At 49.1% G+C, this 25397-nt stretch overlaps 1 protein-coding gene and 1 pseudogene across 18 annotated transcripts in view; both read left to right on the top strand.

Annotated features, from left to right (window-relative positions):
- The window catches only part of DAB2IP (DAB2 interacting protein), a 195897-nt gene extending 191848 nt beyond the window's left edge, over window positions 1–4049 (top strand). For 16 of the 17 annotated variants that reach the window (XM_081237972.1, XM_081237971.1, XM_081237968.1 and 13 more), the window contains 2 exons: window positions 129–216; window positions 1063–4049. In XM_081237972.1, the coding sequence (XP_081094098.1) occupies window positions 129–216; window positions 1063–1230 (256 nt within the window). In that variant the 3' untranslated portion in view covers window positions 1231–4049. The remainder of the gene's footprint in view (window positions 1–128; window positions 217–1062) is intronic. The other variant, XM_081237973.1, reaches the window with a different exon arrangement.
- A 3333-nt stretch (window positions 4050–7382) lies between these two features.
- Window positions 7383–8578, top strand: LOC308618468 (small ribosomal subunit protein eS4-like; annotated as a pseudogene). The gene has a single exon. The product of its transcript is annotated as a small ribosomal subunit protein eS4-like (transcript).
- The last annotated feature ends 16819 nt before the right edge of the window (window positions 8579–25397 follow it).

The raw sequence follows: 25397 nt of genomic DNA, 5'->3' as shown, positions 1-25397 counted from the left end.
GCCCAAGGAGGGGCTCTCCTAGTACGCCCCCTCTGCAGGTGTGATGGTTTGTTCCCACCAGGCCCCACCCTCACCTCCTCACGTGCACGCTCAAATGCCAGCCTGACTGTCCTTGTCTCTGGTAACAGGTTGATGTCAGTGGAGGAGGAGCTGAAGAAGGACCACGCGGAGATGCAGGCAGCTGTAGACTCCAAACAGAAGATCATTGATGCCCAGGTGGGGGGCTCTGGCCTTTTGGTCAGCCACGGGTATTAAAGGGCCTGGGATAAGGAGGGGGTGACTTTGGTTTCTTCACATCCTCAGTCACACCCCACTGCAGAAGCTAAGGAGGATAGGAGATCAGGATCTCTGCTCCAAGAAGTCAGACTTGAGGGTCTCAGTGGACCACAAGCTCACTAGGACAGGCTGTGAAAAGGGCGGGGCAACTCCTCCCCTGCAGGGGCAGCTTGGTGGGTATTGCCTTTCACCAGGGGTTCTGACCAAAGAGTGGAAACTGTTGGGAGGGGAATGGGAAAGGCTGGGGATGACAGCAGGCTTGGGAGAGAGGGAGCAAAGGAGCTCTTGTTCAGAGCTGTGGCTTCCCAACTGCTTTGAGAGGGGAGACAGTTAAGAGACTGGCCTCCAATCTCCTTCACCCAGGTCTGCGCCCTTTTCCTCTCCAGGCCCAGGGCTTGCTCAGTCTGGAAACTGCACAGGCTGACTGGTAGCTGTGACCTCTGTGTTGTACACACCTGTGCACACACACATGAACAAGCTTGTGCCTGACACTGCTGGGGCTGCTCCCTTTGGGTGAGAAGCAGGTGATGAGGTAGAGACATGAGGAAGACAGGTGCAAGGAGGTCTTGGTCCGTGATGGCAAGGCCGCCCCCTCCCCAGCAGGACCACTGCCGCCTCGGTGTCTTTCCCATCCTTCACACGTGGTATCCTCCAGGCCCCCTGCCTTCCCCTTCCCAGCACTTCTTGTAGGCGGACACAGCTCCAGGGAGATCCCTTTCCGGCAAGGACCCCCTTTGGCCCAGGAGGCCATTCCGCGACCCCAGCTGATGCCCTCTTTGCCCACAGGAGAAGCGCATCGCCTCACTGGATGCTGCCAACGCCCGCCTCATGAGCGCCCTGACACAGCTGAAAGAGAGGTACAGCATGCAAGCCCGTAACGGCATCTCCCCCACCAACCCCACCAAATTGCAGATTACTGAGAACGGCGAGTTCAGAAACAGCAGCAGTTGTTAACCTGCCCGAGGAGGGAGGACCATGGTGGCCCAGGGCAGGGTCTCGGCCTGGGGAGGAGCGGCCCCAGCGCAGGGGCAAGAGGCCGAGGCTCGGCGCCTCCCGCCAGCCGCGGTCCAGGAGGCGGCCGCAGAGGGAGCCGCAAGAGACTGACACAGCGCGCCGGGGCACAGCGGCCTGCTCCCCGAGAAGCGCGTTCGGTGCAGGCCAGAGAGACTGCAGGCTGGGGAGCAGGCACAGGGGCTGCGCAATGTTTCTGTCGGGTGTTGAATTTGGTGTGCGTCACCTTTCCTCCTTGACCTGGCTGAGTGCATGTACCCCCAACCCCTCCCCAGGGAGGGAGCTGCCCGGAGAGCTGGAGGGTCGGAGAGCCAGGGGCCTACTCTCGTGGCTTCCCCTCCCCAGGACTGCCAGGCAGCCAGGCCCTGCCCTGTGGAACCTGCCCCTCAGTTCCAGGAGCCGACGGGGCGGTCAGCAGGCTGGGAGGGGGGGTGGGGAGGACAGAGCTGCCAGAGCGCCGGGTCCCCCGCCTATCTCCACCCTGAGCACCTGCCCCTGCATGCGCGGGGACCCTTCCCGGCTGTGAGGAACCGAGGAGTCACCTGCCCCCATAACGTGTCCCCAGACCCTCCGCCTTCCCGCTCCCGCCCTCCCTCCTTCCCTCCCTAACTTGTTCTGTCAGGTAGACCCAGCGAGGATCGCAGCTCTCTTCTGGCCCCTCACGCCCGTGGGAAGATCCAGGACCTCCCTCACTTGCCACGTGGGCCCAGGCTGATGCTCTGGGGCTCCCCGAAGACAAAGACCTGGGCAGAGCTGGCCCAGGCGGCACTGTGTGGTGCCTGCCCCTCTCCCGGAGCTAGTGTACCCGGGCACAGTGGCCCTGCAGGGAGTGGCCAGCAGGTGCTCCCCCTGAGAGACAGGCTGAGCTTTCCTGATGGATGGTTAAAGAGAAGTCTAGTGCCCGCAGGCCCTGAGAAAGGTGGATAACTGTGATTTTTTTTCCTTTCACAGTATGCATTAGAAACAAAAGCCCGCTTGCTCGCTTGCTGGAACACAGGGGCCTTTTAAATTGAGCGTGCGCACTGCATGGGAAATAGCGGCCCTGGAGGATGTTAGACTTGCTCCCTCTCCAAGACAGCAGCAGCCTGCACCCGCCCCGTGTGTGCGGCCGGCCTCTGCCTCACCCGTCCCGGGCCCAGCCGAGGACCCAGGCGCTGCAGACAGGGAGGTGCTCACCCGCGGCTGGGGCCGGTTTCCCTCAGCTCTAGGCTGTTCTGTAGCTTATCGGCCCTCCCCGCCGCCCCCCTTGCGGGACATAGGTGGGCAGGAGCGTGGGTCTCTCTCGTCCCTCCCTGTTCCCACCCCTGGCCCTGGGGAATCTCAGGCAGGAGCTGGGGCGTCCACCCTGCAGCCAGGAGCCGCCCCGTCTGCCCTCAGCCGTGGGAAGCTGGGGAGACCCCTTCCTGCCGCTGGGGCTGGAGACGCTCCACCAGGGCCCAGGTTGCCCCAGAGCCCCCCAGGAAGGGGAGCACGGCAGGGGGCTCGGACCACACTGCACCCCATCCTGGGGTGAAACCAGTTCAGTTAGCCCAGAGACCTGCTTGTGGAGAGAGGGCAGGACCCCCAAGGGTCACAGACCTCAGGAAGGCAGGCCATGGGGGCGGAGGCCTTGCCCCACTCCTCTGGCCACGCAGGCAGGGCCTGGCCCCTGTGATGTCCCCCTCTGGTTCCCTCTCACCCCCGCCCCTCCGCTGCCCCGCCCCGCCCATGCCTCGTTGAGCGACCTCAGACTGAGCGCCTCTTAGCAATACGGGGGGAGGTTCCCAGGGCCTGGACAGCCGGGCTCAGGAGGCCAGCAGTGGCCGGTGCTGGCGGCCCTTGGCCTGGGTTGGGAGCTCTCAGGCCGAGAGCCTTATTTACTTAGTGCAAAAACTGTAAAAGTGTACAGACTCTTCCCAGATTTTTATCTGAATTGCAAGTCTGACGATTTTTGTAAATGTTCTTGGTGTTTGACTGTAATGTAACTATTTCACCTAATGGTTGTACATAGTCCTTTAGTCCTGGTGCTGCCGAGGGCTGTCCGGGACCGCTGCTCTCCGACGGTTTTTATTTTATTTTTAATCTAGAGAACAGTGCTGGGCAGAAGGCAGAGGTTGGGGATTTGGGTGATGGGGTTTTTCCCTGCCCGTGGCATTTTACCTGTCGGCTGTGCAGCGTGCTCTCTGGGTGGTGGGGCTGTGCGACCTGCCTGGAACCTGCGTCCCTGAATGTGGAGGAGGGAAGGCAGTCCCTGCACGGGGAGACCCAGGCCCAGCCCTGCTGGAAAAGGCTCTCCCCTCCCCTCTCCTGCCAACACAGGGAGGCCTGACATTTTGCTTAACTTTTATGTCTAGGGTGAAGGAAACTGCCAAACTTCCTATAAGTGGAGACTCTTTCCGACCGCCCAGAATGGGGGTGGGGAACCAGGGCCAGAGCTCCAGGCACCCCCACAACCCTGCAGAGCATCTGCCCCGGGGTACACCTCTCCCCCTCCCGCCCCGGCCGTCTGCGGAAGGCAGACCATCCAGGGAAACGGCCCCTCTTTTCTACACACTCCCCCAAGCCGCCCCCAGCCCCCATTCCACCTCCCTGCCCCCCCTTTTGTAAGTATGTGAAAAGGAAAAAATGCAAATGTTGGAGTCTTGGCTGGAGCGCCTCCCTCCAGTTGTGACTCTAACTATGTAATAATGTACAGAGAAAGTTGTTGGTGTTCTAAGACTGTGGCTGTGCAATTTCTGTACATTTGCAATTAGAAATATTAAAGATTTATTTAGCTATTTTAAGCCTGACTCACCTCTCCCTTCACCTGTGTCTCAGGAGCTTTTCCAGGGGTGACTCTTGCATCGTGGCCTGATACTGTTCTTTACCAGCACTCGGTTCACCCTGGTGGCAGCTGTGGTCAGGGGAGACCCCGTGTGATCTGGGATTGCCCCGTCCTCTTCCAGGCTGGGGTCTCTCCCTCCCCCTCGCTCTGACAAGCGTGGACTTTCTAGGCTCCCAGAGCTTGGCCCCTGCATTTCCCTACAGCAGACACCAGCTCCTGCCAGACCCTGCTTCCCCAGCCCCTGAAATCCTACTCCAGGAGGGAAGGAGGCGGTCCAGGGCCACCAGCAGATCATGGCTGAGCTAGACTTAAACCCAAGCCTCTGATACCTGAGAAGCCCCAACTCATGGCCCAGACCCACCTGCAAGGCTGAACCCCCAGGGCCTTTGTTGGGAACAAGCCAGCGCCTGAGCCCCTTCAGTTGCACCCTGCACAGGGGACAGGTGAGCACTGCAGGAAAAAAAAACAACAATCCATTTCAGACCGTGCCCTCGTGGGTTCCCATCTCCCCTCTCAGCAAGGCCTCCCTGCCCTATTCTGCACCGTGGGTCAGCCAAACCTGTACCTCTTCTCGGATCTCCCAGCCAGATGCTCTCCCTGCTCCGAGAGCCAGCCTCCTAGCCCACTGGGGGAAGACGGCGGCAGTGACCCTCTGACCCCACCCTGGCTCACCGCCAGCCAGGCGTCCCAGCTCTCACCTTGCTTCTTTCCCCAAAGCAGCCACAGGAGAGGAGGGGACCCCCATTCCTTCCCGAGGCAGCCCCTGGCCGCCCCTTGCTTTCATCACTCCTAACTCTTCAGGCCCTGCCCCTCCTTCTCACAGCATTGAAAACACCAGGTCTCCACCTGCTCTTCACCTGCTCCAGGCTGGGTTTTCTACCCTTCAGACCACCTTACCACCTTTTCTTTTTTTTTTTTCCCCCTTTTGCGGTACGCAGCCCTCTCACTGTTGTGGCCTCTCCCGTTGCGGAGCACAGGCTCCGGACGCGCAGGCTCAGCGGCCATGGCTCACGGGCCCAGCCGCTCCACGGCATGTGGGATCTTCCCGGACCGGGGTACAAACCCGTGTCCCCTGCATTGGCAGGCGGACTCTCAACCACTGCCCCACCAGGGAAACCCCAGACAACCTTTTTTAAAGTGTACTTACTGCCTGCAGGGACTTGCCATCTCCGCCTCTGGCCTCCCGCCCTTTCCCCAGCCCTCTGTAGCCTGGCTTGCCTTTCACACCTCCACTGCCTCATTGCCAAGCCCGTGGGCCACCTCAGTGCTTCCGTACCACTGACCCTGATTCCCAAACTGGTCCCTCTGGTCCCTCTGCTGAGGTGATGCCCTGTAAACATAGAATTCAAGGAAATAGCAATGAATGGAACAGAAAAATCATTTCATGTTGACAGGCATTTATAACGAAGGTACAAAAGCCATGAACTTCCATGTGTGGATTAAGGAGCATCAAGTAAAAAAAACTGCTGGAAATGCAAAAGAAAAAAATCAACAAAAATACAATTGCATCTGAGGCTAACACCTCACCATTATTAGCTTATGACAGATCAAGGAAGCAGTAAGAACCCAGAGGTTTTTAATAATTAATAAGGTTTAATAAGCAGGGATACATGAAGCTCTTACCCTAGAGAGAACACACCTTCTTTCGCGTATACTTAGAACATCACCCAAAGCTGACTGCATGTATCGAGAAATGAAAAACTGAAAAAGCTGGCCAAAGAAAAAGTTGGGGCCACATTCTGTACTTTGAAGCAATAAAACTAGAGATCACTAGAAGACATTTACTTAGTTTTTCTTCTATCAGAAAGTTTAAAAAATAAATATTACATCAGTAGGATTAGGTTTTTAAAAGAAATAATCTTGCAATTAAACAAGGTATACTGATGACATGCATTTATCTCGTTTCCTTTTCAAGCACCACCGTACTGACAGGACTGAAAAGATGATCACTCATAAGGGCAGATTTAATGTGGGAGGAGATATCAGTATGTAAGAGAATTCGAAAAGCTTTGGCAGATGGAGGTTGATGAAAGAGCATTGACTAAATTAGCAGAGGGCGAGATGAACCGGAAGTGAGCTGATCAAACTTTGACCTAGTCAAACTTACAAGCTTTTGTACAGCAAAGGAAACCATAAACAAAATGAAAAGACAGCCTATGGACTGGGAGAAAATATTTGCGAATGATGCAACTGGCAAGGGCTTAATTTGCAAAATATACAAACAGCCCATACAACTCAATACAATAAAACCACCCAATCGAAAAATGGGCAAAAGACCTGAATAGATATTTCTCCAAAGAAGACATACAGATGGCCAACAGGCACATGCAAAGATGCTCAACATCATTAATTATTAGAGAAATGAAAATCAAAACTATAATGAGGGACCCCCTCACACTGGTCAGAAGGGCCATCATGAATGGATAAAGATGTGGTACACATATGATCCAACAATCCCACTACTGGGCATATACCCAGAGAAAACCCTAATTCAAAAAGACACATGCACCCCAATGTTCATTGCAGCACTATATACAATAGCCAGGTCATGGAAGCAACCTAAGTGCCCACTGACAGATGAATGGATAAAGAAGTTGTGGTACATATATACAATGGAATATTACTCAGCCATAAAAAGGAATGAAATTGGGTCATTTGTTGAGACATGGGTGGATCTAGAGACTGTCATACAGAGTGAAGTAAGTCAGAAAGAGAAAAACAAATATCGTATATTAACACATATATGTGGAACCTAGAAAAATGGTACAGATGAACCTGTTTGCAGGGCAGAAGTTGAGACACAGATGTAGAGAACAAACATGGACACCAAGGGGGGAAGCCGCAGGGGTGGGGGGATGGTGGTGTGATGAATTGGGCGATTGGGATTGACATGTATACACTGATGTGTGTAAAATTGATGACTATTAAGAACCTGTTGTATAAAAAAAAAATTTAAAAATTTTAAAAAAACTAAAAAAAAAAAGATGTGGTACATATATACAATGGAATACTACTCAGCCATACAGAAGAATGAAATAATGCCATTTGCAGCAACTGTATGGACCTAGAGATTATCATACTATGTGAAGTATGTCAGAGAGAGAAAGACAAATACCATATATCACTATTATGTGGAATCTAAAATATGACACAGAATGAACTTATCTACAAAACAGAAACAGACTCAGACAGAGAACAGACTTGTGGTTGCCAAGGGGGAGGGTGGGGTGGGAGAGGGATAGATTGGGAGTTTGGGGTAGGAATGCAAACTATTTTATACAGAATGGATAAACAACAAGGTCCTACTGTATAGCACAAGGAACTATATTCGATATCCTGTGATAAACCACAATGGAGCACTTTTCATGCCTAGCGCAGCCATGGCTTGTGGTCCCAAGAAGCACCTGAAGTGCATAGCAGCTCCAAAGCATTGGACGCTGGATAAACCAACTGGTGCGTTTGCTCCTCGTCCATCTACCGGTCCCCACGAGCTGAGGGAATGTCTCCCACTAATTATTTTCCTAAGGAACAGACTTAAGTATGCCCTAACAGGAGATGAACTGAAGAAGATCTTCACGCAGCATTTCATTAAGATGGATGGCAAGGTCCGCACTGATAGAACCTACCCTGCTGGTTTTACAGACGTCATCAGCATTGACAAGACTGGAGAGAACTTTTGTCTGATCTGTGACACCAAGGATCGCTTTGCTGCTCATCATATTACACCTGATGAGGTGAAATATAAGTTGAGAAAGATGCAAAATGAGCAAAATGAGAAAGATCTTTGTGGGGACAAAAGGAATCCCTCATCTGGTGACCCATGATGCTCTCACCATTGGCTACACTGATCCCCTCATCAAGGTGAATGACACCATTCAGATTGATTTGGAGACTGGCAAGATTACTGATTTCATCAGATTTGACACTGGTAACCTGTGCATGGTGACTGGAGGTGCTAACTGGGAAGAATTGGTGTGATCACCAACAGGGAAAGACATCCTGGTTCTTTTGATGTAGTTCATGTGAAAGATGCCAATGGCAACAGCTTTGCCACCCGGCTCTCCAACATTTTCGTTATTGGCAAAGGCAACAAACCGTGGATCTCTCTTCCCCATGGAAACGGTATCCACCTTACCAGTGCTGAGGAGAGAGACAAGAGACTGGCGGCCAAACAGAGCCGTGGATAAGATGATCTCTAGGTGATATGATTGGAAGTCTTTGTACTTAAAGACAATACTGCATTAAAAAAAAACACACACACACAATGGAAAAGAATATGAAAAAGAATATATATATGTATATATACATGTATGTATGTATAACTGAATCAGTTTGCTGTACAGTAGACATTAATACAAATTGTAAATCAAATGTAATTCAATAAAATAAATTTTAAAAAAAGAAAATGGGAGTGAGAGGAAAAAATCTAGGAGGGCACTAATCCCATCTTGGAGGCCCGACCCTCATGACTGCATCTAAACCTAATGATCTCCCATAGGTCCACCTCCAAATATGATCACACTAGGGGGTTAGAGCAGGATATCTAACATCCAACTATTGGGAATTCCTAAAGGAGGGAAAAGAAAAGGAAAGGGGAAAATGATCAAAGGAATCATAAAAGCATATTTTCCAGAGTTGAAGGAAGAACTCAAGTGTTCAGGATGAAAGAACCCAGCACAGTGGATGGAAAAAGAGCCCCTCCAGGGCACAGTGTCATAATTGCCAAACATACCAGAGCTGTGTGGGTCCGTGCTGGCGTTAGCCAGGAGCCCAGGGGAAGGAAGCCGTGGCTGAGTACGTGGGCCTAAGTGAGGAGATGGGAACCATGGCTCTGGAGAGCAGAGAGAGTCTGGTGTTCCTGAAAATTCCTGGTGGAGAGTCTCAGCGAGAGATCCTGGTAAGAAATGGTGAGGTTACATTGAGACTAATCAGTGTGATCATGTGCTGTTCTCTGGCTACAGTCAAGACTAGTTAATGCCCTACAGGGCTATAAAACCACAAGCAATGGGGGTGCCAAAAATCCACAAGTGAACATGTAATACACACGCTATGTACATACATACATAGTGAATGGCAAGTCAAATAAAGATGTATTCCCCCTGTGATAGAATAGTCCTGGGGTGGTCCTCTTAACAATATTCCAGTGGGCCACTGGGATGACAAGTTGGGATGACAAGCTGGCCTACTTTTGCCTTAATTCCAAGTTTGGGTGATTTTTCTGAACACCCCTTGACAATGCAAAGCACAAAGCTTCAGTGACCTGGCAGCAATGTGAGTGACTAAAGCAGGCCCACATCAGAGGACACTCAGACCCAGTGTTGAGAGACAACAGGGAGAGGTGGGGATTGGGGAGAACTGGAGAGCACACACCCTTTCTCCAGGTGTGGCTCCTCCTCGGCATCAGGGACCATTGCCCTGGATTTACATACCATCCATTCTCTGCTCACTGACTCCCACATTTTTATACCCAGCTCCACTGCTCCCTGAGCCCTTCACAGGGCCTGTGTCCACTTGGCATCAGGTTTGATATGACACCAAAACCTGTTCCTCCCTTCATTTTCTAACCTACCAAAATGGCTCTGCCATCCTCCCAGTTGCTTGAGCCAAGAGCCAAATGTGACTTCTTGATTCTTGTGCATTAAAAAGAATGGATAACAGCAAAGGAAATTGTAAACAAAATGAAAAGACAACCTATGAAATGGGAGAAAATATTTACAAATGATGCAACTGACAAGGGATTAATTTCCAAAATATACATACAAACACCTCATACAACTCAATAAAAAAAAAAACAATCAAAAAATGGGCAAAAGACCTAAATAGGCATTTCTCCAAAGAAGACATACAGACAGCCAACAGACACATGAAAAGATGCTCAACATCACTAATTATTAGAGAAATGCAAATCAAAACTACGAGATATCACCTCATACTGGTCAGAATGGCTATCATCAAAAATGTCTACAGGGCTTACCCTGGTGGCGCAGTGGTTGAGAATCTGCCTGCCAGTGCAGGGTCATGGGTTCGAGCCCTGGTTTGGGAAGATCCCACATGCCGCGGAGCAACTAGGCCCGTGAGCCACAACTACTGAGCCTGCGCGTCTGGAGCCTGTGCTCCGCAACAAGAGAGGCCGTGATAGTGAGAGGCCCGCGCACCGCGTTGAAGAGTGGCCCCCACTTGCCGCAACTAGAGAAAGCCCTCACACAGAAACGAAGACCCAACACAGCCAAAAACAAAGAAAAAAAAGTCTACAAATAATAAATGCTGGAGAGGGTGTGGAGCAAAGGGAACCCTCCTACACTGTTGGTGGGAATGTAAATTGGTGCAGCCACTATGGAGAACAGTATGGAGGTTCCTTAGAAAACTAAAACTAGAGTTACCACATGATCCAGTAATCCCACTCCTGGGCATATATACAGAAAAGGCAAAAATTCTAATTCGACAAGATATGTGCACCCAATGTCCATATCAGTACTGTTTACAATAGCCAAGACATGGAAGCAACCTAAATGCCCATAAACAGATGAATGGTTAAAGAAGATGTGGTATATATACACAATGTACTATTACTCAGCCGTGAAAAACAATGAAATAATGCTATTTGTAGCAACGTGGATGGACCTAGAGATTATCATACTAAGTGAAGTAAGTCAGATAGAGAAAGACAAATATATGATATGATTTTTATGTGCAATCTAAGAAAATGATACAAATGAACTCATTTATAAAACAGAAATAGATTCACAGATACTGAAAACTAACTTATGGTTACCAAAGGGGAAAGGGGAGTGGGGGAGGGATAAATGAGGAGTTTGGGATTAGCAGATACACACTACTATATATAAAATAGATAACCAACAAGGACCTACTGTATAGCACAGGGAACTATATTCTATAACTTGTAATAACCTATAATGGAAAAAAATCTGAAAAAGAAATTATACAAATAAATGAATATTGTATATATGTATATATATTTTATATGTATAACTGAATCACTTTCCTGTACACCTGAAACTAACACAACACTGTAAATCAACTATACTTCAACTACAAAAATTTTAAAAAAGCAAAAGATACATGCATCCCAATGTTCATAGCATCACTATTGACAAAAACCAAGACATGGGAGCCACCTAAGTGTCCATCAACAGATGAATGGATAAAGATGATACATATATATATATATATATATATATATATATTTACTGTATAGCATAGGCAACTGTCTTGAATATCTTGTAATAACCAATGATGGAAAAGAATCTGAAAAAGAATTTATACATATTATATACATACACACATACATATAACTGAATCACTTTCTGTACACCTAAAATTAACAGTATTGTAAATCAATTATAGTTCAATTTTAAAAATCATATTAAGAAAGGATGGATAGATTTGGAATGATGTTCCTCATATATTATGTATGAAAGGCAAGCAGTAGATTGGTATACCCATTCCTTTAAAGAAAATTAAATAAATTACATCACACATAATAAGTTACATAGAAGAACTATGTGGAAGCAAACATATATTATTAATAGTAACTTCCTCAAAGGAATGGTGCTCAGCAAGGTGGAAGGGAGGACTTGCATGTTCTACTTTATATTCCTGTTATTGTTTGAATATTTTATGACCAGTTTTTATTTTTTGTTTTGATATGGAGCCATTTAAGAATAAATAAAACATATCCATATAATAAAACACTACACAGCCATTACATTTGTAGAAGAATAATAAATGACATTGAAAGATGTTAATAATACATTAGGTGTAAAAGCTGATAACAGAATCATATGTCCAGAAGGATTCTAGCTTAGTTTTAAAAAAATCTATTTGCAAAAAGAGGTCTGGATTAGGAGATAGTAGTGGATGTAAGAGCCAGAGCTGGGGCATAAGGGAGACCTGGGTTTCAGCCTTAATGGCTGTTGATTTGCCTATGATCTTAGGTAAATTGGGAAAGTCCTCTCAGTCTTAGTTTCCTTAACTGTAAAGTAGGGATAACAGTACCTACACTATAGAGAGGTATTCTGTAAGGATTTGCTAAAATAATGCTTGTCACCCCTAAACTTAGCACCGTTACTGACACATAATAGATAAATGCTACCTGCTCTGGGAGAAATAATGATTATTCTAATAAAATCTTCAACCAATAATTATTAGGGATATATACCAAGGTGTTAACAAAACACTGACCTAGAGATAATAAATGGCTTTTTATTCCCCCCTCCCATCTCTGTGCTTAATCAGTATTTTCTAAGTTTCTTTTTTCTGACCATGCTTTTGTAATAAAAACATATTTGAAAAATAGAATATCTCAAGCCAATAGCCAACATTATCCTTAAGAGTAAAACATAACAGACATTACCAATGAGGTAAGAAATGACTTAGATGCAGGACTCTGCTGCGTTTCAAGGCAAAAAGGCAGGCAAGAAACTAACTAAACTATTGAGAAAGAGAAGACAAAAGTTCGGGTCATCTTCTTAGAATTTCCCTGGGAATCAACCAAAAAATGCTCCTGGTTCAGTAAAGTGGCTGAATACACAATAAATATACAAAATTGAAACTGCTTTCCCAGACACCAGTCGGTAGCTATTAACAGAGTGGGCCTGTGGGTAGCAAGAGAGGCAGGTGGACAGGAGACCTCAAATCTGGACAACCTGGTGAGGTTGTACACACAGTGTGGATGGTGACCAGCCCCCCGGCCAGGGAAAGAGCCAGTCTCCAGAACATACCCCACAGTGCACCCAAGCCTCGATCATATTCTCAGGAACAGTATAATTATACTGCACTGTTACTGAATTTGTATTAAAACAGTCGTGTATTCAACATAAATGTTTAACATTTACTGTTATTTTTGTGACTTATGCCACAGCCCTTTACTCCTAAATACTGCAGTGAATATTTACTAAGATTAGAGATATTCTCATACATAATCACAGTATAGTTACCCACCTCAATTTAACACTGTTACAGACTTTTCTCTCATCTAATATTCACATTCCAACATTCTCAGTAGAGCCAGTAATGTCCTTTTATACTATTTTTTTCCCTCCAGCACAGGATCCAGTCTGGGGTCAGAGATTGCATTCGGCTGTCGTGTCTCTTTAGCCTCGTTTAATCTGGAACATTTCTATGACTGTTCTTTACCTTTTTTTTTTTTTTGCGGTACGCAGGCCTCTCACCGCTGTGGCCTCTCCTGTTGCGGAGCACAGGCTCTGGACGCTCAGGCTCAGCGGCCATGGCTCACGGGCCCAGCTGCTCTGCGGCATGTGGGATCTTCCCGGACTGGGGCACGAACCCGTGTCCCCTGCATCGGCAGGCGGACTCTCAACCACTGCGCCACCTGGGAAGCCCTGTTCTTTATCTTTTATGACATTGACATTGGAAGAATACGACCAACCATTCCTCCCCCAACCCTCACCCGCCCTTTTAAATAAAAATAGAATTTTGCATTTGTCTGATGTTTCCTCGTGACTAGTTTCCAGTTATTCGTTCTTGGCCAAAATACTGCAGAGAGCATATATTGAGTCCTTCTTAGAGTAATATATCTGGAGGCACATGACACCTGCCTATCCCTCCCTGGTGATGTTAATTTTGATCACCTGATCAGGGTGTGGTCCAATTTCTCCACTGTATAATTACTGGGTTTTCTTTGTTTTTCATTTTTTGGTCTTGCTTGCAAATAATATGCAGTCTGTGGGGAGACAGTCTGACATCATACAAATATCCTGATCATTGCCAAAACATCCCCCTAGATTTAGCAACTCTTAATGATTCTTGAGTGATCCAGTCTTTACTAGGATGGTTGTAAAGAATGGCTTTCCAGTTCTAGCATTTCTTCCACTTCATTGGTTGACTCAGAATTTTACTGTAGCAAAGGTCCTCCATTCTTCCTATGTATTTGCTTATCTGTTATCAGTGTGGGCTCATAAATGTCTGTTTTTATGGGCTTATAATTCATTACTCTACTTGATTGTTTTGGTGCTCAAACACTCCCAGATTTGGCCACTGGGAGCCCCTCCAAGCCAGTGCCCGTGTCCTGTGACACGCCCTCGATATGGTTTTTGAACATTCCCTTACTTTCTAGCCTCACAAGATGTCCCAGGCTCATCATATACCTACCCTGCCCCAGCTCTGGGATTAGTCATTTCTCTGAGGAACTCTGGGGACTGGAATTACAGACCAAGAGCTGAGAGCTGCTAGAATATCCTTCCTTCTTGACCTTTTCAGCAGACAGAGCTAGGAAATAAATGTACTGTGTGTGTGTATACAAATATACATTCAAACACATATACATGTGCACGTATATATACACATTTTAGAAATCATGAGTTTGCATCTATATCTCCAAATCCATGGAATCTGAAGTTTAACAAGTGTTCTGAGTGACACCTGCGATCAGAGGAGGGGGAGGGGGAGCTGCTCCCGGACCCCTGCTCCCAGTGGGAGGGGGTGCGGACACAGCCTGTAAGGAGGAACAGACAAACATGCCAACCTGGAGGGCAAATTCCCAGGGAGATTCTGTCCTGGACTGTCCTCTCCACTGGCAGTGAGTCTTGCTTTGCTCTCCACATTACACCAAGCCTTAGTGTACCAGTCTGCAGAAGTCTCTCCGTAGGTCCTGAATGATGCTGAAGTAACTCAAATGATGCTTCTTCAATAAATGGGAGTGTGCTGCTAAGAAAAAGGAGGGACTTTGAAAAGAAAAACTTGGGATTAAAGCATATCATTGCTCAGAGCAAAAAACAGAACACGTGTGCTTAGAAGTCAAAGTCGTGGTCCATGCTAGACCTTTGGCTTGAAGAATTATCTAAGAGTATTGCAAAAGACAAATAATTGGAAATCTGGAGAATTAAACAATCATACTAGCAGAAAAGCAGGCAAAGGATATGAAATGGCAAGTCACAAAGAAGGAATACAAATGGACAGTAAATAGGGGAGAATGTGCCCATTCGAACTAGTAATTCAAGAAAAGCAAATGAGTACAGCAATGAAAATATTTTTTTGGTCTAACAGTGTTTAGGTAATAGAAACAAAAAAGGAATCAACCTAAGTAGAGAAAAATATATAAAATATATTGAGAAAATATAAGTGCTGTGATTCTGCTGCATCAGGTATCACATCAGATTGTCAAGGTGAATTTGTTTTCTGTTATTAGGCTGTAGGATCCAAGTTTATTCAACTTTGTACACTTAGCACCTAACATGGTGCTTGGCACAAAGTAGGTTCATAAAAGGAAAGGTCATATTTCTTGACCACAGAGCAATAAAAGTAGGAATTAATCACAAAAGTTTATCTGCCGCTTGGAAATTCAAAATGCATGTAGAAGCGTGTGTGCAAATGTATATGTGTGTGTGTGTGTGTATAGGTGTGAGAGCCAGGGACACTAGGTGTGATGGGTGTGGCGTGGGTCCGTGTGGGTAGGTATAGCCTACACGTTGGGATGGGAGGTGTTTGTTTGAGCATGGTTCTGTCCAGGTGGTCTGTATATATCAGTGTGCGTATGTGTTGGGCTGCACCCCACAGGCCTGCAAGCCTTGCAGTTGTCCAGCCTCAGGACCAAAGAAAGAGCCTGGAAACAGCCACAGAGACATCAGTGGCTTACTGGACAGGGGATCTTACATGTCCAAAACAAAGGGTCCTGGAGCAACACCCCATGGTATACAGCAGATGGCAGGCACGACATGGCAGCCATCTCGGCTACTCAGGGGAGAAGGAGGCTGCCATTTACAGGGGAATTGATGTCAGGTTGGCTCATCAGTCACCAGGGAAACCAGCGGCTGGGGCCCGCCCCTCACCGCCCGTCACCGCCCCTCTGGTTAATGACCATCACCATCACGAGGGCAGATGTTTCCCTTTAAGAAACTAGCAGGTGGAGCCGTTCTGGCCTAAGGACTAGAACAATGACTAGCTGGGGAAGGGGGTAAAGATGCTCAGGTGAGAGCGTGTAGGCGAAGCAGGGCCTAGTCGAGCAGGGGAGGTACAGAGAGCAAGAGAGCCGCCATCTTGAGTGGCCTGACCACACACTCCCCTGCTACATCCCCTGAGCGACCCTTACCATCTGGGTCACCCCTCTTCCACAATATCCCTGGGGTCAGGTATGTAGAGGGGCACTGCAACCAGATACCACACGTGCGATACAGACAGCAGCACCTAACGAGTATCAAGGGTAAGACAGGCACTTATCCAGTCAACTTTTCATGGGAGTCCAGAGCAGGACGACAATGGCATCTCGCTGGAGACCCAGCAGTCAGACTCCTTTCGCAGTGAGGCAGCCCTTGTTGCCCAGTCTGTAACCAGATGCCTTCCGCCCAGACTAGGGACCAAGGACGTTTAACAGGCACGATGCAGGGGAGATCGCGGCCACCGAGCAGAATACCAGTGGTGACAGCACGCTGGGCGAGCCCCACCCCCGCCTGCGGTTATCGTCCTGGCCTGCAGTGCCGCGCCACGGAACGAGCACATAGCAATCGAGCGCAGGGCTAATACAATGCTGCTTTCTCCAGCAAGCAAAATCTGTGCTATTCCCCACCGGGCGGGGAACCCAAATCACCAGGGACTTACCTGCCAGCCCCAGGGCCATCTTATAATGTGCTCCCCGGGGGGAGATCGGATGGCAAGGGCAAAAGTGACTTATTGTCCTGGCTCATAGCTGTCGACGTCCCTTTGGTGGTCAAGAGCCGTACTCAGATGGGGACTAGTCGGCTAACACAGCGTAGGCACTGGGACGATGGCTCCTGGGATGCTCAGTGATAGTTCCGGGGCTTGAGTTAGCCTCCTGATGCACAGCTGAGGGCAGGTTCCCACCCCTATGGTTAACTGGCCCAGCAGCCTTTCAGTTAGGCCGGCGGCACTGGGGCCGTAGGGCGGGTGAAAATGGCAGCATGTGGCATTCTTCGCGGCCCATTCCTCAACTTCAGGGTGGGTCCCTTGGTCACTAGTGATATGCATAGGGGTCCCATATGTCACACACAGCTGTTCTAGACCCCCAGTGGTGGGTTTTTGCGTTGCTCCACAACGTGGGTAGGCCTTTTGTAATGTCTTCCACCTGTTACGACACACCGTAGGCTGCATGTAGCTCTGGCCCCTCCCGCAGCTGGGACCAGAAGCCCCAGGGTACTCTAGTATTTTGCCATTGCCACAGGCCTCAACCACTCCTTTCCGGGTAACTGGCCACAAGCCTGTCTCTGAGTTAATATCCCTAAAGCCTGTGTCTGTAGCTGTTTAGGGGTGGAGGCTGTGGGTATCTCGTCTTACCCAACCAGAGAACGCCTAAGTATTTGATAGCTATGCCAGGTCTGTACATTTCGTCTGTACTCTCCAGCCATCCCCGTGTAGTCAGATGAGCCAGGAGCACGGGGCCGCTACTTTTAAACTGGAGAGTGAGGTTAACAGAACACCACCAGTAGAGTGGAAGATACAGACATCTCTCACAGTGGTCAGCTGTCACAGGGCCCCAAGGGCTAGCAGACGGCCCCCGCACCCCGCCCCTCCCCGATCACCCCACAGCTTGCGGTTCCCCGTCCTTACCTTCCAACATCTTGGCGTTCACAGGAGTTTCCTCGGCTTCCTGGCTGACAGCAGTTGGGCTGCACCCCGCAGGCCCGTGAGTCTTGTCGTTGTCCAGCCATGAGACCGAAGAAAGAGCCTGGAAACAGCCAGAGACATCGATGGTTAATCGGATAAAGTGTCTTACACGTTCGAAACAGCGGATCCTGGAGCAACAGCCCACCGTGGGCAGCAGGCAGGACGTGACAGCCATCTTGGCTACTTGAGGGAGCAGGAGGCTGCCGTTTATAGCGCAATTGATTGACATCAGGTTGGCTCATCAGTCACCAGGGAAACCAGAGGCTGGGGCCCGCCCCTCACCGCATTTCGGGTTAACGACCATCTAGCCTAAGGACTAGAACAATCTCTAGCTGGGGAAGGGGGTGATGATGCTCGTGTGACAGGGTGTAGTAGAAGCAGGGCCTGGTCGAGCAGGGGATCTACAGAGCAAGAGAGCCGCCATCTTGAGTGTCCTGACCATATAGTGATGTGTCCCAGTTTTGTTTGTACAGAGCAGTGGTCAGGGTGTGTGACACATGCCTAAGGCCCGTGCGGTCCCAGGCTCAGGCCCGTGGGGTCCAGGAGGTAGGGCAGAGGCAGATGCATTGTGCCGTGGCCAGGCTGTGGGAGTCAGCGGCTGAGTCCCTGGCTGGCCTGTCCATAGGTCCTGCTGCAGCTGTGGCCAAGGGCCAGGGGACACAGGGGCGGGGGTGGGGAAGCAGGGAGACACAGGATGGGGGCTGGGTGGGGCTGCGGGGGGGGAGGGGGCAGGAGGACAGCACAATGCCTCCAGACCATCTCTCTGCAAGCAGCACTCAAAGTCAGCCCCCAGCACTGGTCCCTGCCCCGCTACAGTCTCCCTTCTAGGTCATCCCCTCTTGCTTTCAAGCTATAGACAGGGAGTGAGTTCAAGGTCCTCCCACTCCCACTGGAGGTTTGGGGAAACAGTCCTGGCAAGAGGAGGGGGGCAACGTGTTCACTACAGGAAATGGGCAGCACAATTGCATTCTAATAAATCAGTGCAGATTTCCGAGCAGTACGGCATCTCTCGGGCTCCGCGGGCCGTGGAATTCAATATGATATGCTTCAGCCTGTCAGCTAATGGGCTGCTGCTGGAGGCCACGTGATCCAACCTTCCCAGGGACGTTAAACGATGCTGAAAAGTGGCCCAGATTTATCTATCAGCGCAGTGTGTGTCCCTGCCTGTGGGCGTGTCGGGAAATGACAAGTTATGAAAACAGGTCTCTGTGAGCAAGGTGGGAGGGGACAGGGTTTTCAGGGCTGCCCTGTGCCGGGGTTGTCGCCAGCTCACCCAGGTGACACACTGCTCCACGACAGAGAGCATGAGTTTCCCCACCTGTTAAATCCATTATTTGATTACTACTCCCTCTCTCACCTGTCATTCATTCCCAGGACATTCCACCTACTATGTACTGAGTTGTGGGCCAGGTGCTGCCAGGGCTGCCCATGGGATGGACAAGGCCCTGCCCTCCTGGTGGGAGGCGAGAGGGCATTAAATAACCGCCATGAATGTGTAACCGATTCACTTTGTTACACAGCAGAAACGAACACACCATTGTAAAGCAATTATACTCCAATAAAGATGTAAAAAAAATAAAAATAAAAATAACCACCATGAGAAGTGCCATCAATTCTCATGGCTCTTTATCACCGGGGCCGCCGCCAGCTTCCTGTTGCCGGGATCCCTGCACACCGTCCCACTCCATGGTCCACCCTCCAATCCTAAGCTCAGTTACCTGTCAAACCACAGCCCCGATCACAGTGTCCTCTGAACGCTCTCCAGTGGCAAGGAGGACGTCCTCAGGGTGGCCTGCGCTGCCCGCAGGGCTGGCCGTCTGCCAGCCTCCCCTGCCCCACGCCGTCCTCGTTCTCTGGGCCGGATCTGCGCGCAGGGCCTCCCTCCTCTCTGCTCTTAGTTAAACCCCGTCCATCTCACAGCATCAGGTGGGCAGGGCCATGTCTGGTTTTGCTCGCATCCCTGCCTCCCCAGGGCTGGCGCGGTGCTGGCAGGAAAGGGAGAGAGGGGTGAGCCAGCTGAGCAGGCCTTAGCCAGGTCACAGGGTCCCTGGCAGGGCTGGCAGAGGTACAGACCCCCACAGGGCACAGGGCACGGGAATCCAGAGGGGCCCCAGGAGTCAGGCAGGGAAGTGCAGCTGTGAGGATCGTTATCTGACTCACGTGTTTAAAGGTCCCTAGGATGCAGGCAAAGGACTGATGGTGGACGAGCAGTGGAGGTGGGTGGCGGGCGCGCCAGGGGGACGGTGTGGGGCTGGGGAGCCGTGGGTACCTTCCCCACTGGGGGAGGGATGGAGGGCTGGCCCAGATGGGGGCTGCCAGCGAGGGTTCAGGGTTTAGGAGGAAGGAGCTGCTTTAGAGCCTACATCCCACTGGCCCCTACAGACCAGGAAGGGTCCCTGAGCCCCCGCTCCCCTGTGCGAGCCCCAAGGCAACGGTGTTTGTGCTCACTGAGTCCTCTTGCAATGCCCGCCCCAGGGAACTTAGGGGAGGGAGAATAGCCTGCTCCCTGAGGGCTTTCATTTATAATCTGGAAAGAGCCATAGTCCTACTAAATAAAACAGCCTCGGTACAGACTTGCAGGGTCTACTATAATTACCTGGGAAGAGCCAGTCTGCTGCTTTTTTTTTTTTAATTTGCATTTTTCAAAGTGTTTAATGGAGATTTATACAAAAAAACAGCCTATCGGGTAAATGCACAACTTTACATTAGGCTGAGAAGGCTGAGGGGATACTGGGTCTTCACCCCTCACTCCTCACATGCACTGGTTTCAGCAGTCAGAAGGCCACCTTCACAGACTAGCAGATACAGAGACCAAACTAGTGGTTACCAGTGGGTGGGTGATGGGGAGGGGAGGGGGCGGGGGCAATACAGGGGGAGGGGATTAAGAGGTACAAACTATGATGTATAAAATAACCTCCAAGGATATACTGTACAACACAGGGAATATAGTCAATATCTTACAATAACTATACATGAGTATAACCTTTAAAAATTGCGAATCACTATATCGTACACCTGTAACTTATATATCAGTAATATTGTACATCAACTATACTGCCTCGGTTTAAAAAGTTGTTTTAAAAGTAAAAGAAGCCGGAATATTACTCAGCCATAAAAAGAAACGAAATTGAGCTATTTGTAATGAGGTGGATAGACCTAGAGTCTGTCATAAGGAGTGAAGTAAGTCAGAAAGAGAAAGACAAATACCGTACGCTAACACATATATATGGAATTTAAGAAAAAAAATGTCATGAAGAACCTAGGGGTAAAACAGGAATAAAGGCACAGACCTAGTTGAGAATGGACTTGAGGATATGGGGAGGGGGAAGGGTAAGCTGTGACAAAGCGAGAGAGTGGCATGGACATATACACACTACCAAACGTAAGGTAGATAGCTGGTGGGAAGCAGCCGCATAGCACAGGGAGATCAGCTTGGTGCTTTGTGACCGACTGGAGGGGTGGGATAGGGAGGGTGGGAGGGAGGGAGAAGCAAGAGGGAAGGGATATGGGAACAGATGTATATGTATAACTGATTCATTTTGTTATAAAGCAGAAACGCATTTTAAAAAAAGGAAAAAAAAAAAAAAAAAAAAGAAGCCTGCCTTCACCCATTCCCTCATTTATTTCCCGAGCACCTCCTCTGACCGGGGTGGGATCCAGGAGTGAATGCACACAGCCCTCCCCTAGAGAGAGAATCACCTTGCAGTGGGTTAAAGGGACACAGAAGGGCTGGGGCGGGGGGACCCAAGCCAGCCTTCGAAAGTGGGGTCAGCTTTGCAGAGGAGGAAGCTTACCAGGCCACAGGGGAGGGAGTGCATCTGGGGCAGAGGGAAGAGCCTGGACGTAGCCCTGGAAGAATGGAAGAGATGGGGCTTTGAGGAATGGTCGAAAGTGTGCTGAGTCCTGAGCTAAGGTTCACCGGAGAAAGAGGCAGCCTCTCGGCGGGCTGCCCCGCCGCCCACCTCCAGGGGATGCCCCCAAGGTCCTTCCCTGGGTGTCACTGCCCCCTGCACAGTGCACAACCCTCACGGCTGCATGTGGTGGGCCTTTTGTTGGGGCTGGGATAAAGCTGGGCCCCAAATGGGCAGGTCCCCCAAACCAAGTGGGGAGTTTGAGCTGGATCCAGGTGGCAGGAAGCCGTTTTGTGTCTTTCGGGAGGAGGGTGACACGATCAGAGTGGCATTTTGGAAAGACCACTCTGGCAGCCTGTGGAGAATTTGTTGAGGTAGAGAGACAGTTGGCTGCCAAAAAATGGTCCGTATAGAACACGTATTTTGCAAAAAGATATAACAAAAGCCTAATTCATTTCATCTGCAAAGTGATGCTGCAAATCAACAAGAAAAAGACCAGTCGAAACATGGGCAAAGAACACGAGCAGCCAGTTTGTAGGAAAGGAAATACTCATGACTTTGAAACACAGAAGAAAGCTTCTCAACCTCATTTGTAAGAGAAACAAATTAAATCTGTAATGAGATGCTGCCATGTTTTTTTCACCAACCAACTGGCAAAGGTTAGCGTTTTGATAACAAGCCTCGTTGGGGAGGATGGGGGATCTGGCCTTCTCACACACTGTTGGTGGGACTGAAAATTGGTGTGGCCTCTTGGGAGGGCAATTTGGCAATATTGATTGCAATTTAAAATGCACATACCCTTTGACCTAGTAATTCGACCTGTAGGATGTACTCATACGTGTGCATAAAGATGCGTGTACAAGAACAATCCCTGCAGCACTTTATGTAGTAACAGAAAACTGGAAACAAACTAAATGCATCAATTGGGGGCCATGTAAGTAAACAAAAATATTCTAAGTCATTATAGTGCATCGCATAATGGCATGACAATGGTGCCATTAAAAATCTGAGGCCAGGGCTTTCCTGGTGGCGCAGTGGTTTAGAGTCCGCCTGTTGATGCAGGGGACACGGGTTCGTGCCCTGGTCCGGGAAGATCCCACATGCCGCAGAGCGGCTGGGCCCGTGAGCCATGGCTGCTGAGCCTGCGCGTCTGGAGCCTGTGCTCTGCAACGGGAGAGGCCACAACAGTGAGAGGCCCACATACCGCAAAAAAAAAAAAAAAAATCTGAGGCCAGCTGACATGTACATATCACGCAACAACCTCCCAGAAACAGTGTTAAGTGAAAAGTAGAGTGCCGGTTAGTGGATACACACATACGTAAGAATTCACGTATGTGTACAGACTGTCTTTGAAAGGAACACACAAAACCCAGAAAACTATGGCTGCCTCTGGGGACAGACTGGAGAATTGAAGCACAGGGATGAAAGGGAGATTACTTGTCACTGTACATCTTTTTGTGCTGTTTTTATTTGTTTTAGTCATTATATATATGTATTAATATCATATGGGCATTTATATATGTGTGTATCTCCACTGCATATTTTAAAAAAATTATTGCAGCCACTATAGAGAACATTATGGAGGTTCCTTAAAAAACTAAAAATAGAGTTACCATATGATCAAACAATCCTAACTCTCGGGCATATATTGGGAGAAAACTCTAATTTGAAAAGTTGCATGCATACCAATGTTCATAGCAGCACTATTTCCAATAGTCAAGACATAGCAGCAACCTAAATGTCCATCGACAGATGAATGGATAAAGAAGATGTGGTACATATATACAATGGAATATTACTCGGCCATAAAAAAGAATGGAATAATGCCATTTGCAGCAACATGGATGGACCTAGAGATTATCATAATAAGTGAAGTAAGTCAGACACAGAAAGACAAATATCACTTATATGTGGAATCTAAAAAAATGGTACAAATGAACTTATTTTCAAAACAGAAATAGACTCACAGACAGAAAACAAACTTATGGTTACCAAAGGGGAAAAGGTGGGGGGAAGGGATAAATTAGGAGTTTGGGATTAACAGATACACACGACAATCTATAAAATAAACAAGGACCTACTGTAGAGCACAGGGAACTATATTCTATATCTTATAATAACCTGTAATGAAAAAGAATTTGAAAAAGAATAGATATATGTGTGTATATGTGTGTGTGTGTGTGTGTATAACTGAATCACTTTGCTGTGCACCTGAAACTAACACAACATTAAAAAAAAGAAAAAGAAAAAAATTACAGCAACCACATGAAGCCCAGGTGGCTGAGTGTCATTCCCATGCAGCGGAGGCTCATTTTACCATGTCCTCGGGGAATGAATTTCCATGAACGTGAATTTTCCAGATACATTATAAGAATCAAAACTCTTTAAAAGCTTTTTTTCAATAAAGGAAACCCTTGTAAAACGTATAATATCCTTCCATATTTTATCAAGTAAAGAGTGTGGAATGTGCGCGAACGTTTCCTGACTAGGAAGCAAAGGGCGCTTTGCCCCTGCACTCAGGGCCCCCGTCGGCCGTAAGGGGCTCCTGTCCCTCCCCAGCCTGTCAGGTGCCACTTGACACACAGCATGTGAGCTCAGAGAAAGGGCTGAAACAAGAGCATCATTTCTGGACCGGGAGCCCGGGTTGGGGCAGACGTTCCGGATGTCGTGACACTGGTGGCTCCCACAGGGGTGGCTGGAGTCCTGGGACGTTTTGACCTTGCAGTAACAGGGGCAGCTGCTTCCCTCTCCCTGCTGTCCACCACAGAGTCTCTCTGGTGGCCTGTGGGCTGCTGGAGGGCAGGCTACTGCGGCCTTAGGCAAGGTAAGAAGCTTCTCCAGACCTAAGTTTCCCCAGCTGTGAAAGGGGAGTGATATCACCCAATGGCCAGGGTGACTCTGGGGCCTAGGACAAAGCTGGTCCTCCACACATGGACACCGTTTTCACCACTGGCCACCCTTGCCCACACTGCCTGGCACACTCCTGTCCCAGTTATGGGAACCTGGCCTCCTAGGTTTCCCCCCACCGCCATCACTTTGTTGCCCAGCCGAGCAATTCCCAAGGCCTCCTGTTCTGTAAACCTGGCTGGGTTGGGGTGCCTTCCAGGAAGCAGAGACCGGCGAGGCCTTTTTTATTACACGCCAGGGCTTTTCAGAGAAGTGTTTGCTGATGTGGTGCAACTCAAGGTCTCCCCAGAGCCTCTCACTTCCACATGTTCTCAGCTGCCTCTGTTGGCGGGTCTCACCCGCCCTTCCAAGGGGGGCCCATCACGGCAGCACAGAGGAGAACCGTCTGGAGTGAGGTCCCGTCTCCACGAGGCTGGGATTCCAAATTGGCTTTGGCATTTCTAAGTCAAGTCACTTCATCTCAGTTTTGAACCTCAGTTTCCTCATCTGTAAAATGGGGAGATAGTAAGAGTATCCATTTCCCGAGCATGCTTCTCAGGCTAAATGAACTAACACATGTAATGTGCCTGGCACGGTCTGGCAGGTGTATGTGCTCAGGGAATGTGAATAAGGAATGTGGTTACATTCCCCCACCTGTGTTGTGACATGGCTTCCACCAGCTACCAGAGGAGCCCTGATGCCATTCGATTCCCCGCACTGAGGCTGCTTTGTGCAGGGCCGATCTCCTCAGCAGACCTATAGCTAGAGCTGGCGTGGCCAGACCACCTGTCTCTAAGCCTGAAGACGCCAGCGCCTTGGGCTGGGTGCACTGCTCCAGCCTGGGAAGGGCACACACTCTGTCTGGGCTCCTCATCTATTCTCCAGTCCTGGCCCCGATCCTCCTCAAGGGGAAAATTCAGTGACCTGCTTTGGACTGGGCTTTCCAGGGAATGGGAAGGCTCCCCAAGGAGCTT

The sequence above is a fragment of the Mesoplodon bidens genome (assembly GCF_964165515.1).
Source record: "Mesoplodon bidens genome assembly, chromosome: 6".
Classification (NCBI taxonomy): domain Eukaryota; kingdom Metazoa; phylum Chordata; class Mammalia; order Artiodactyla; family Ziphiidae; genus Mesoplodon; species Mesoplodon bidens.
This window is presented reverse-complemented; position numbering and strand designations above follow the sequence as displayed.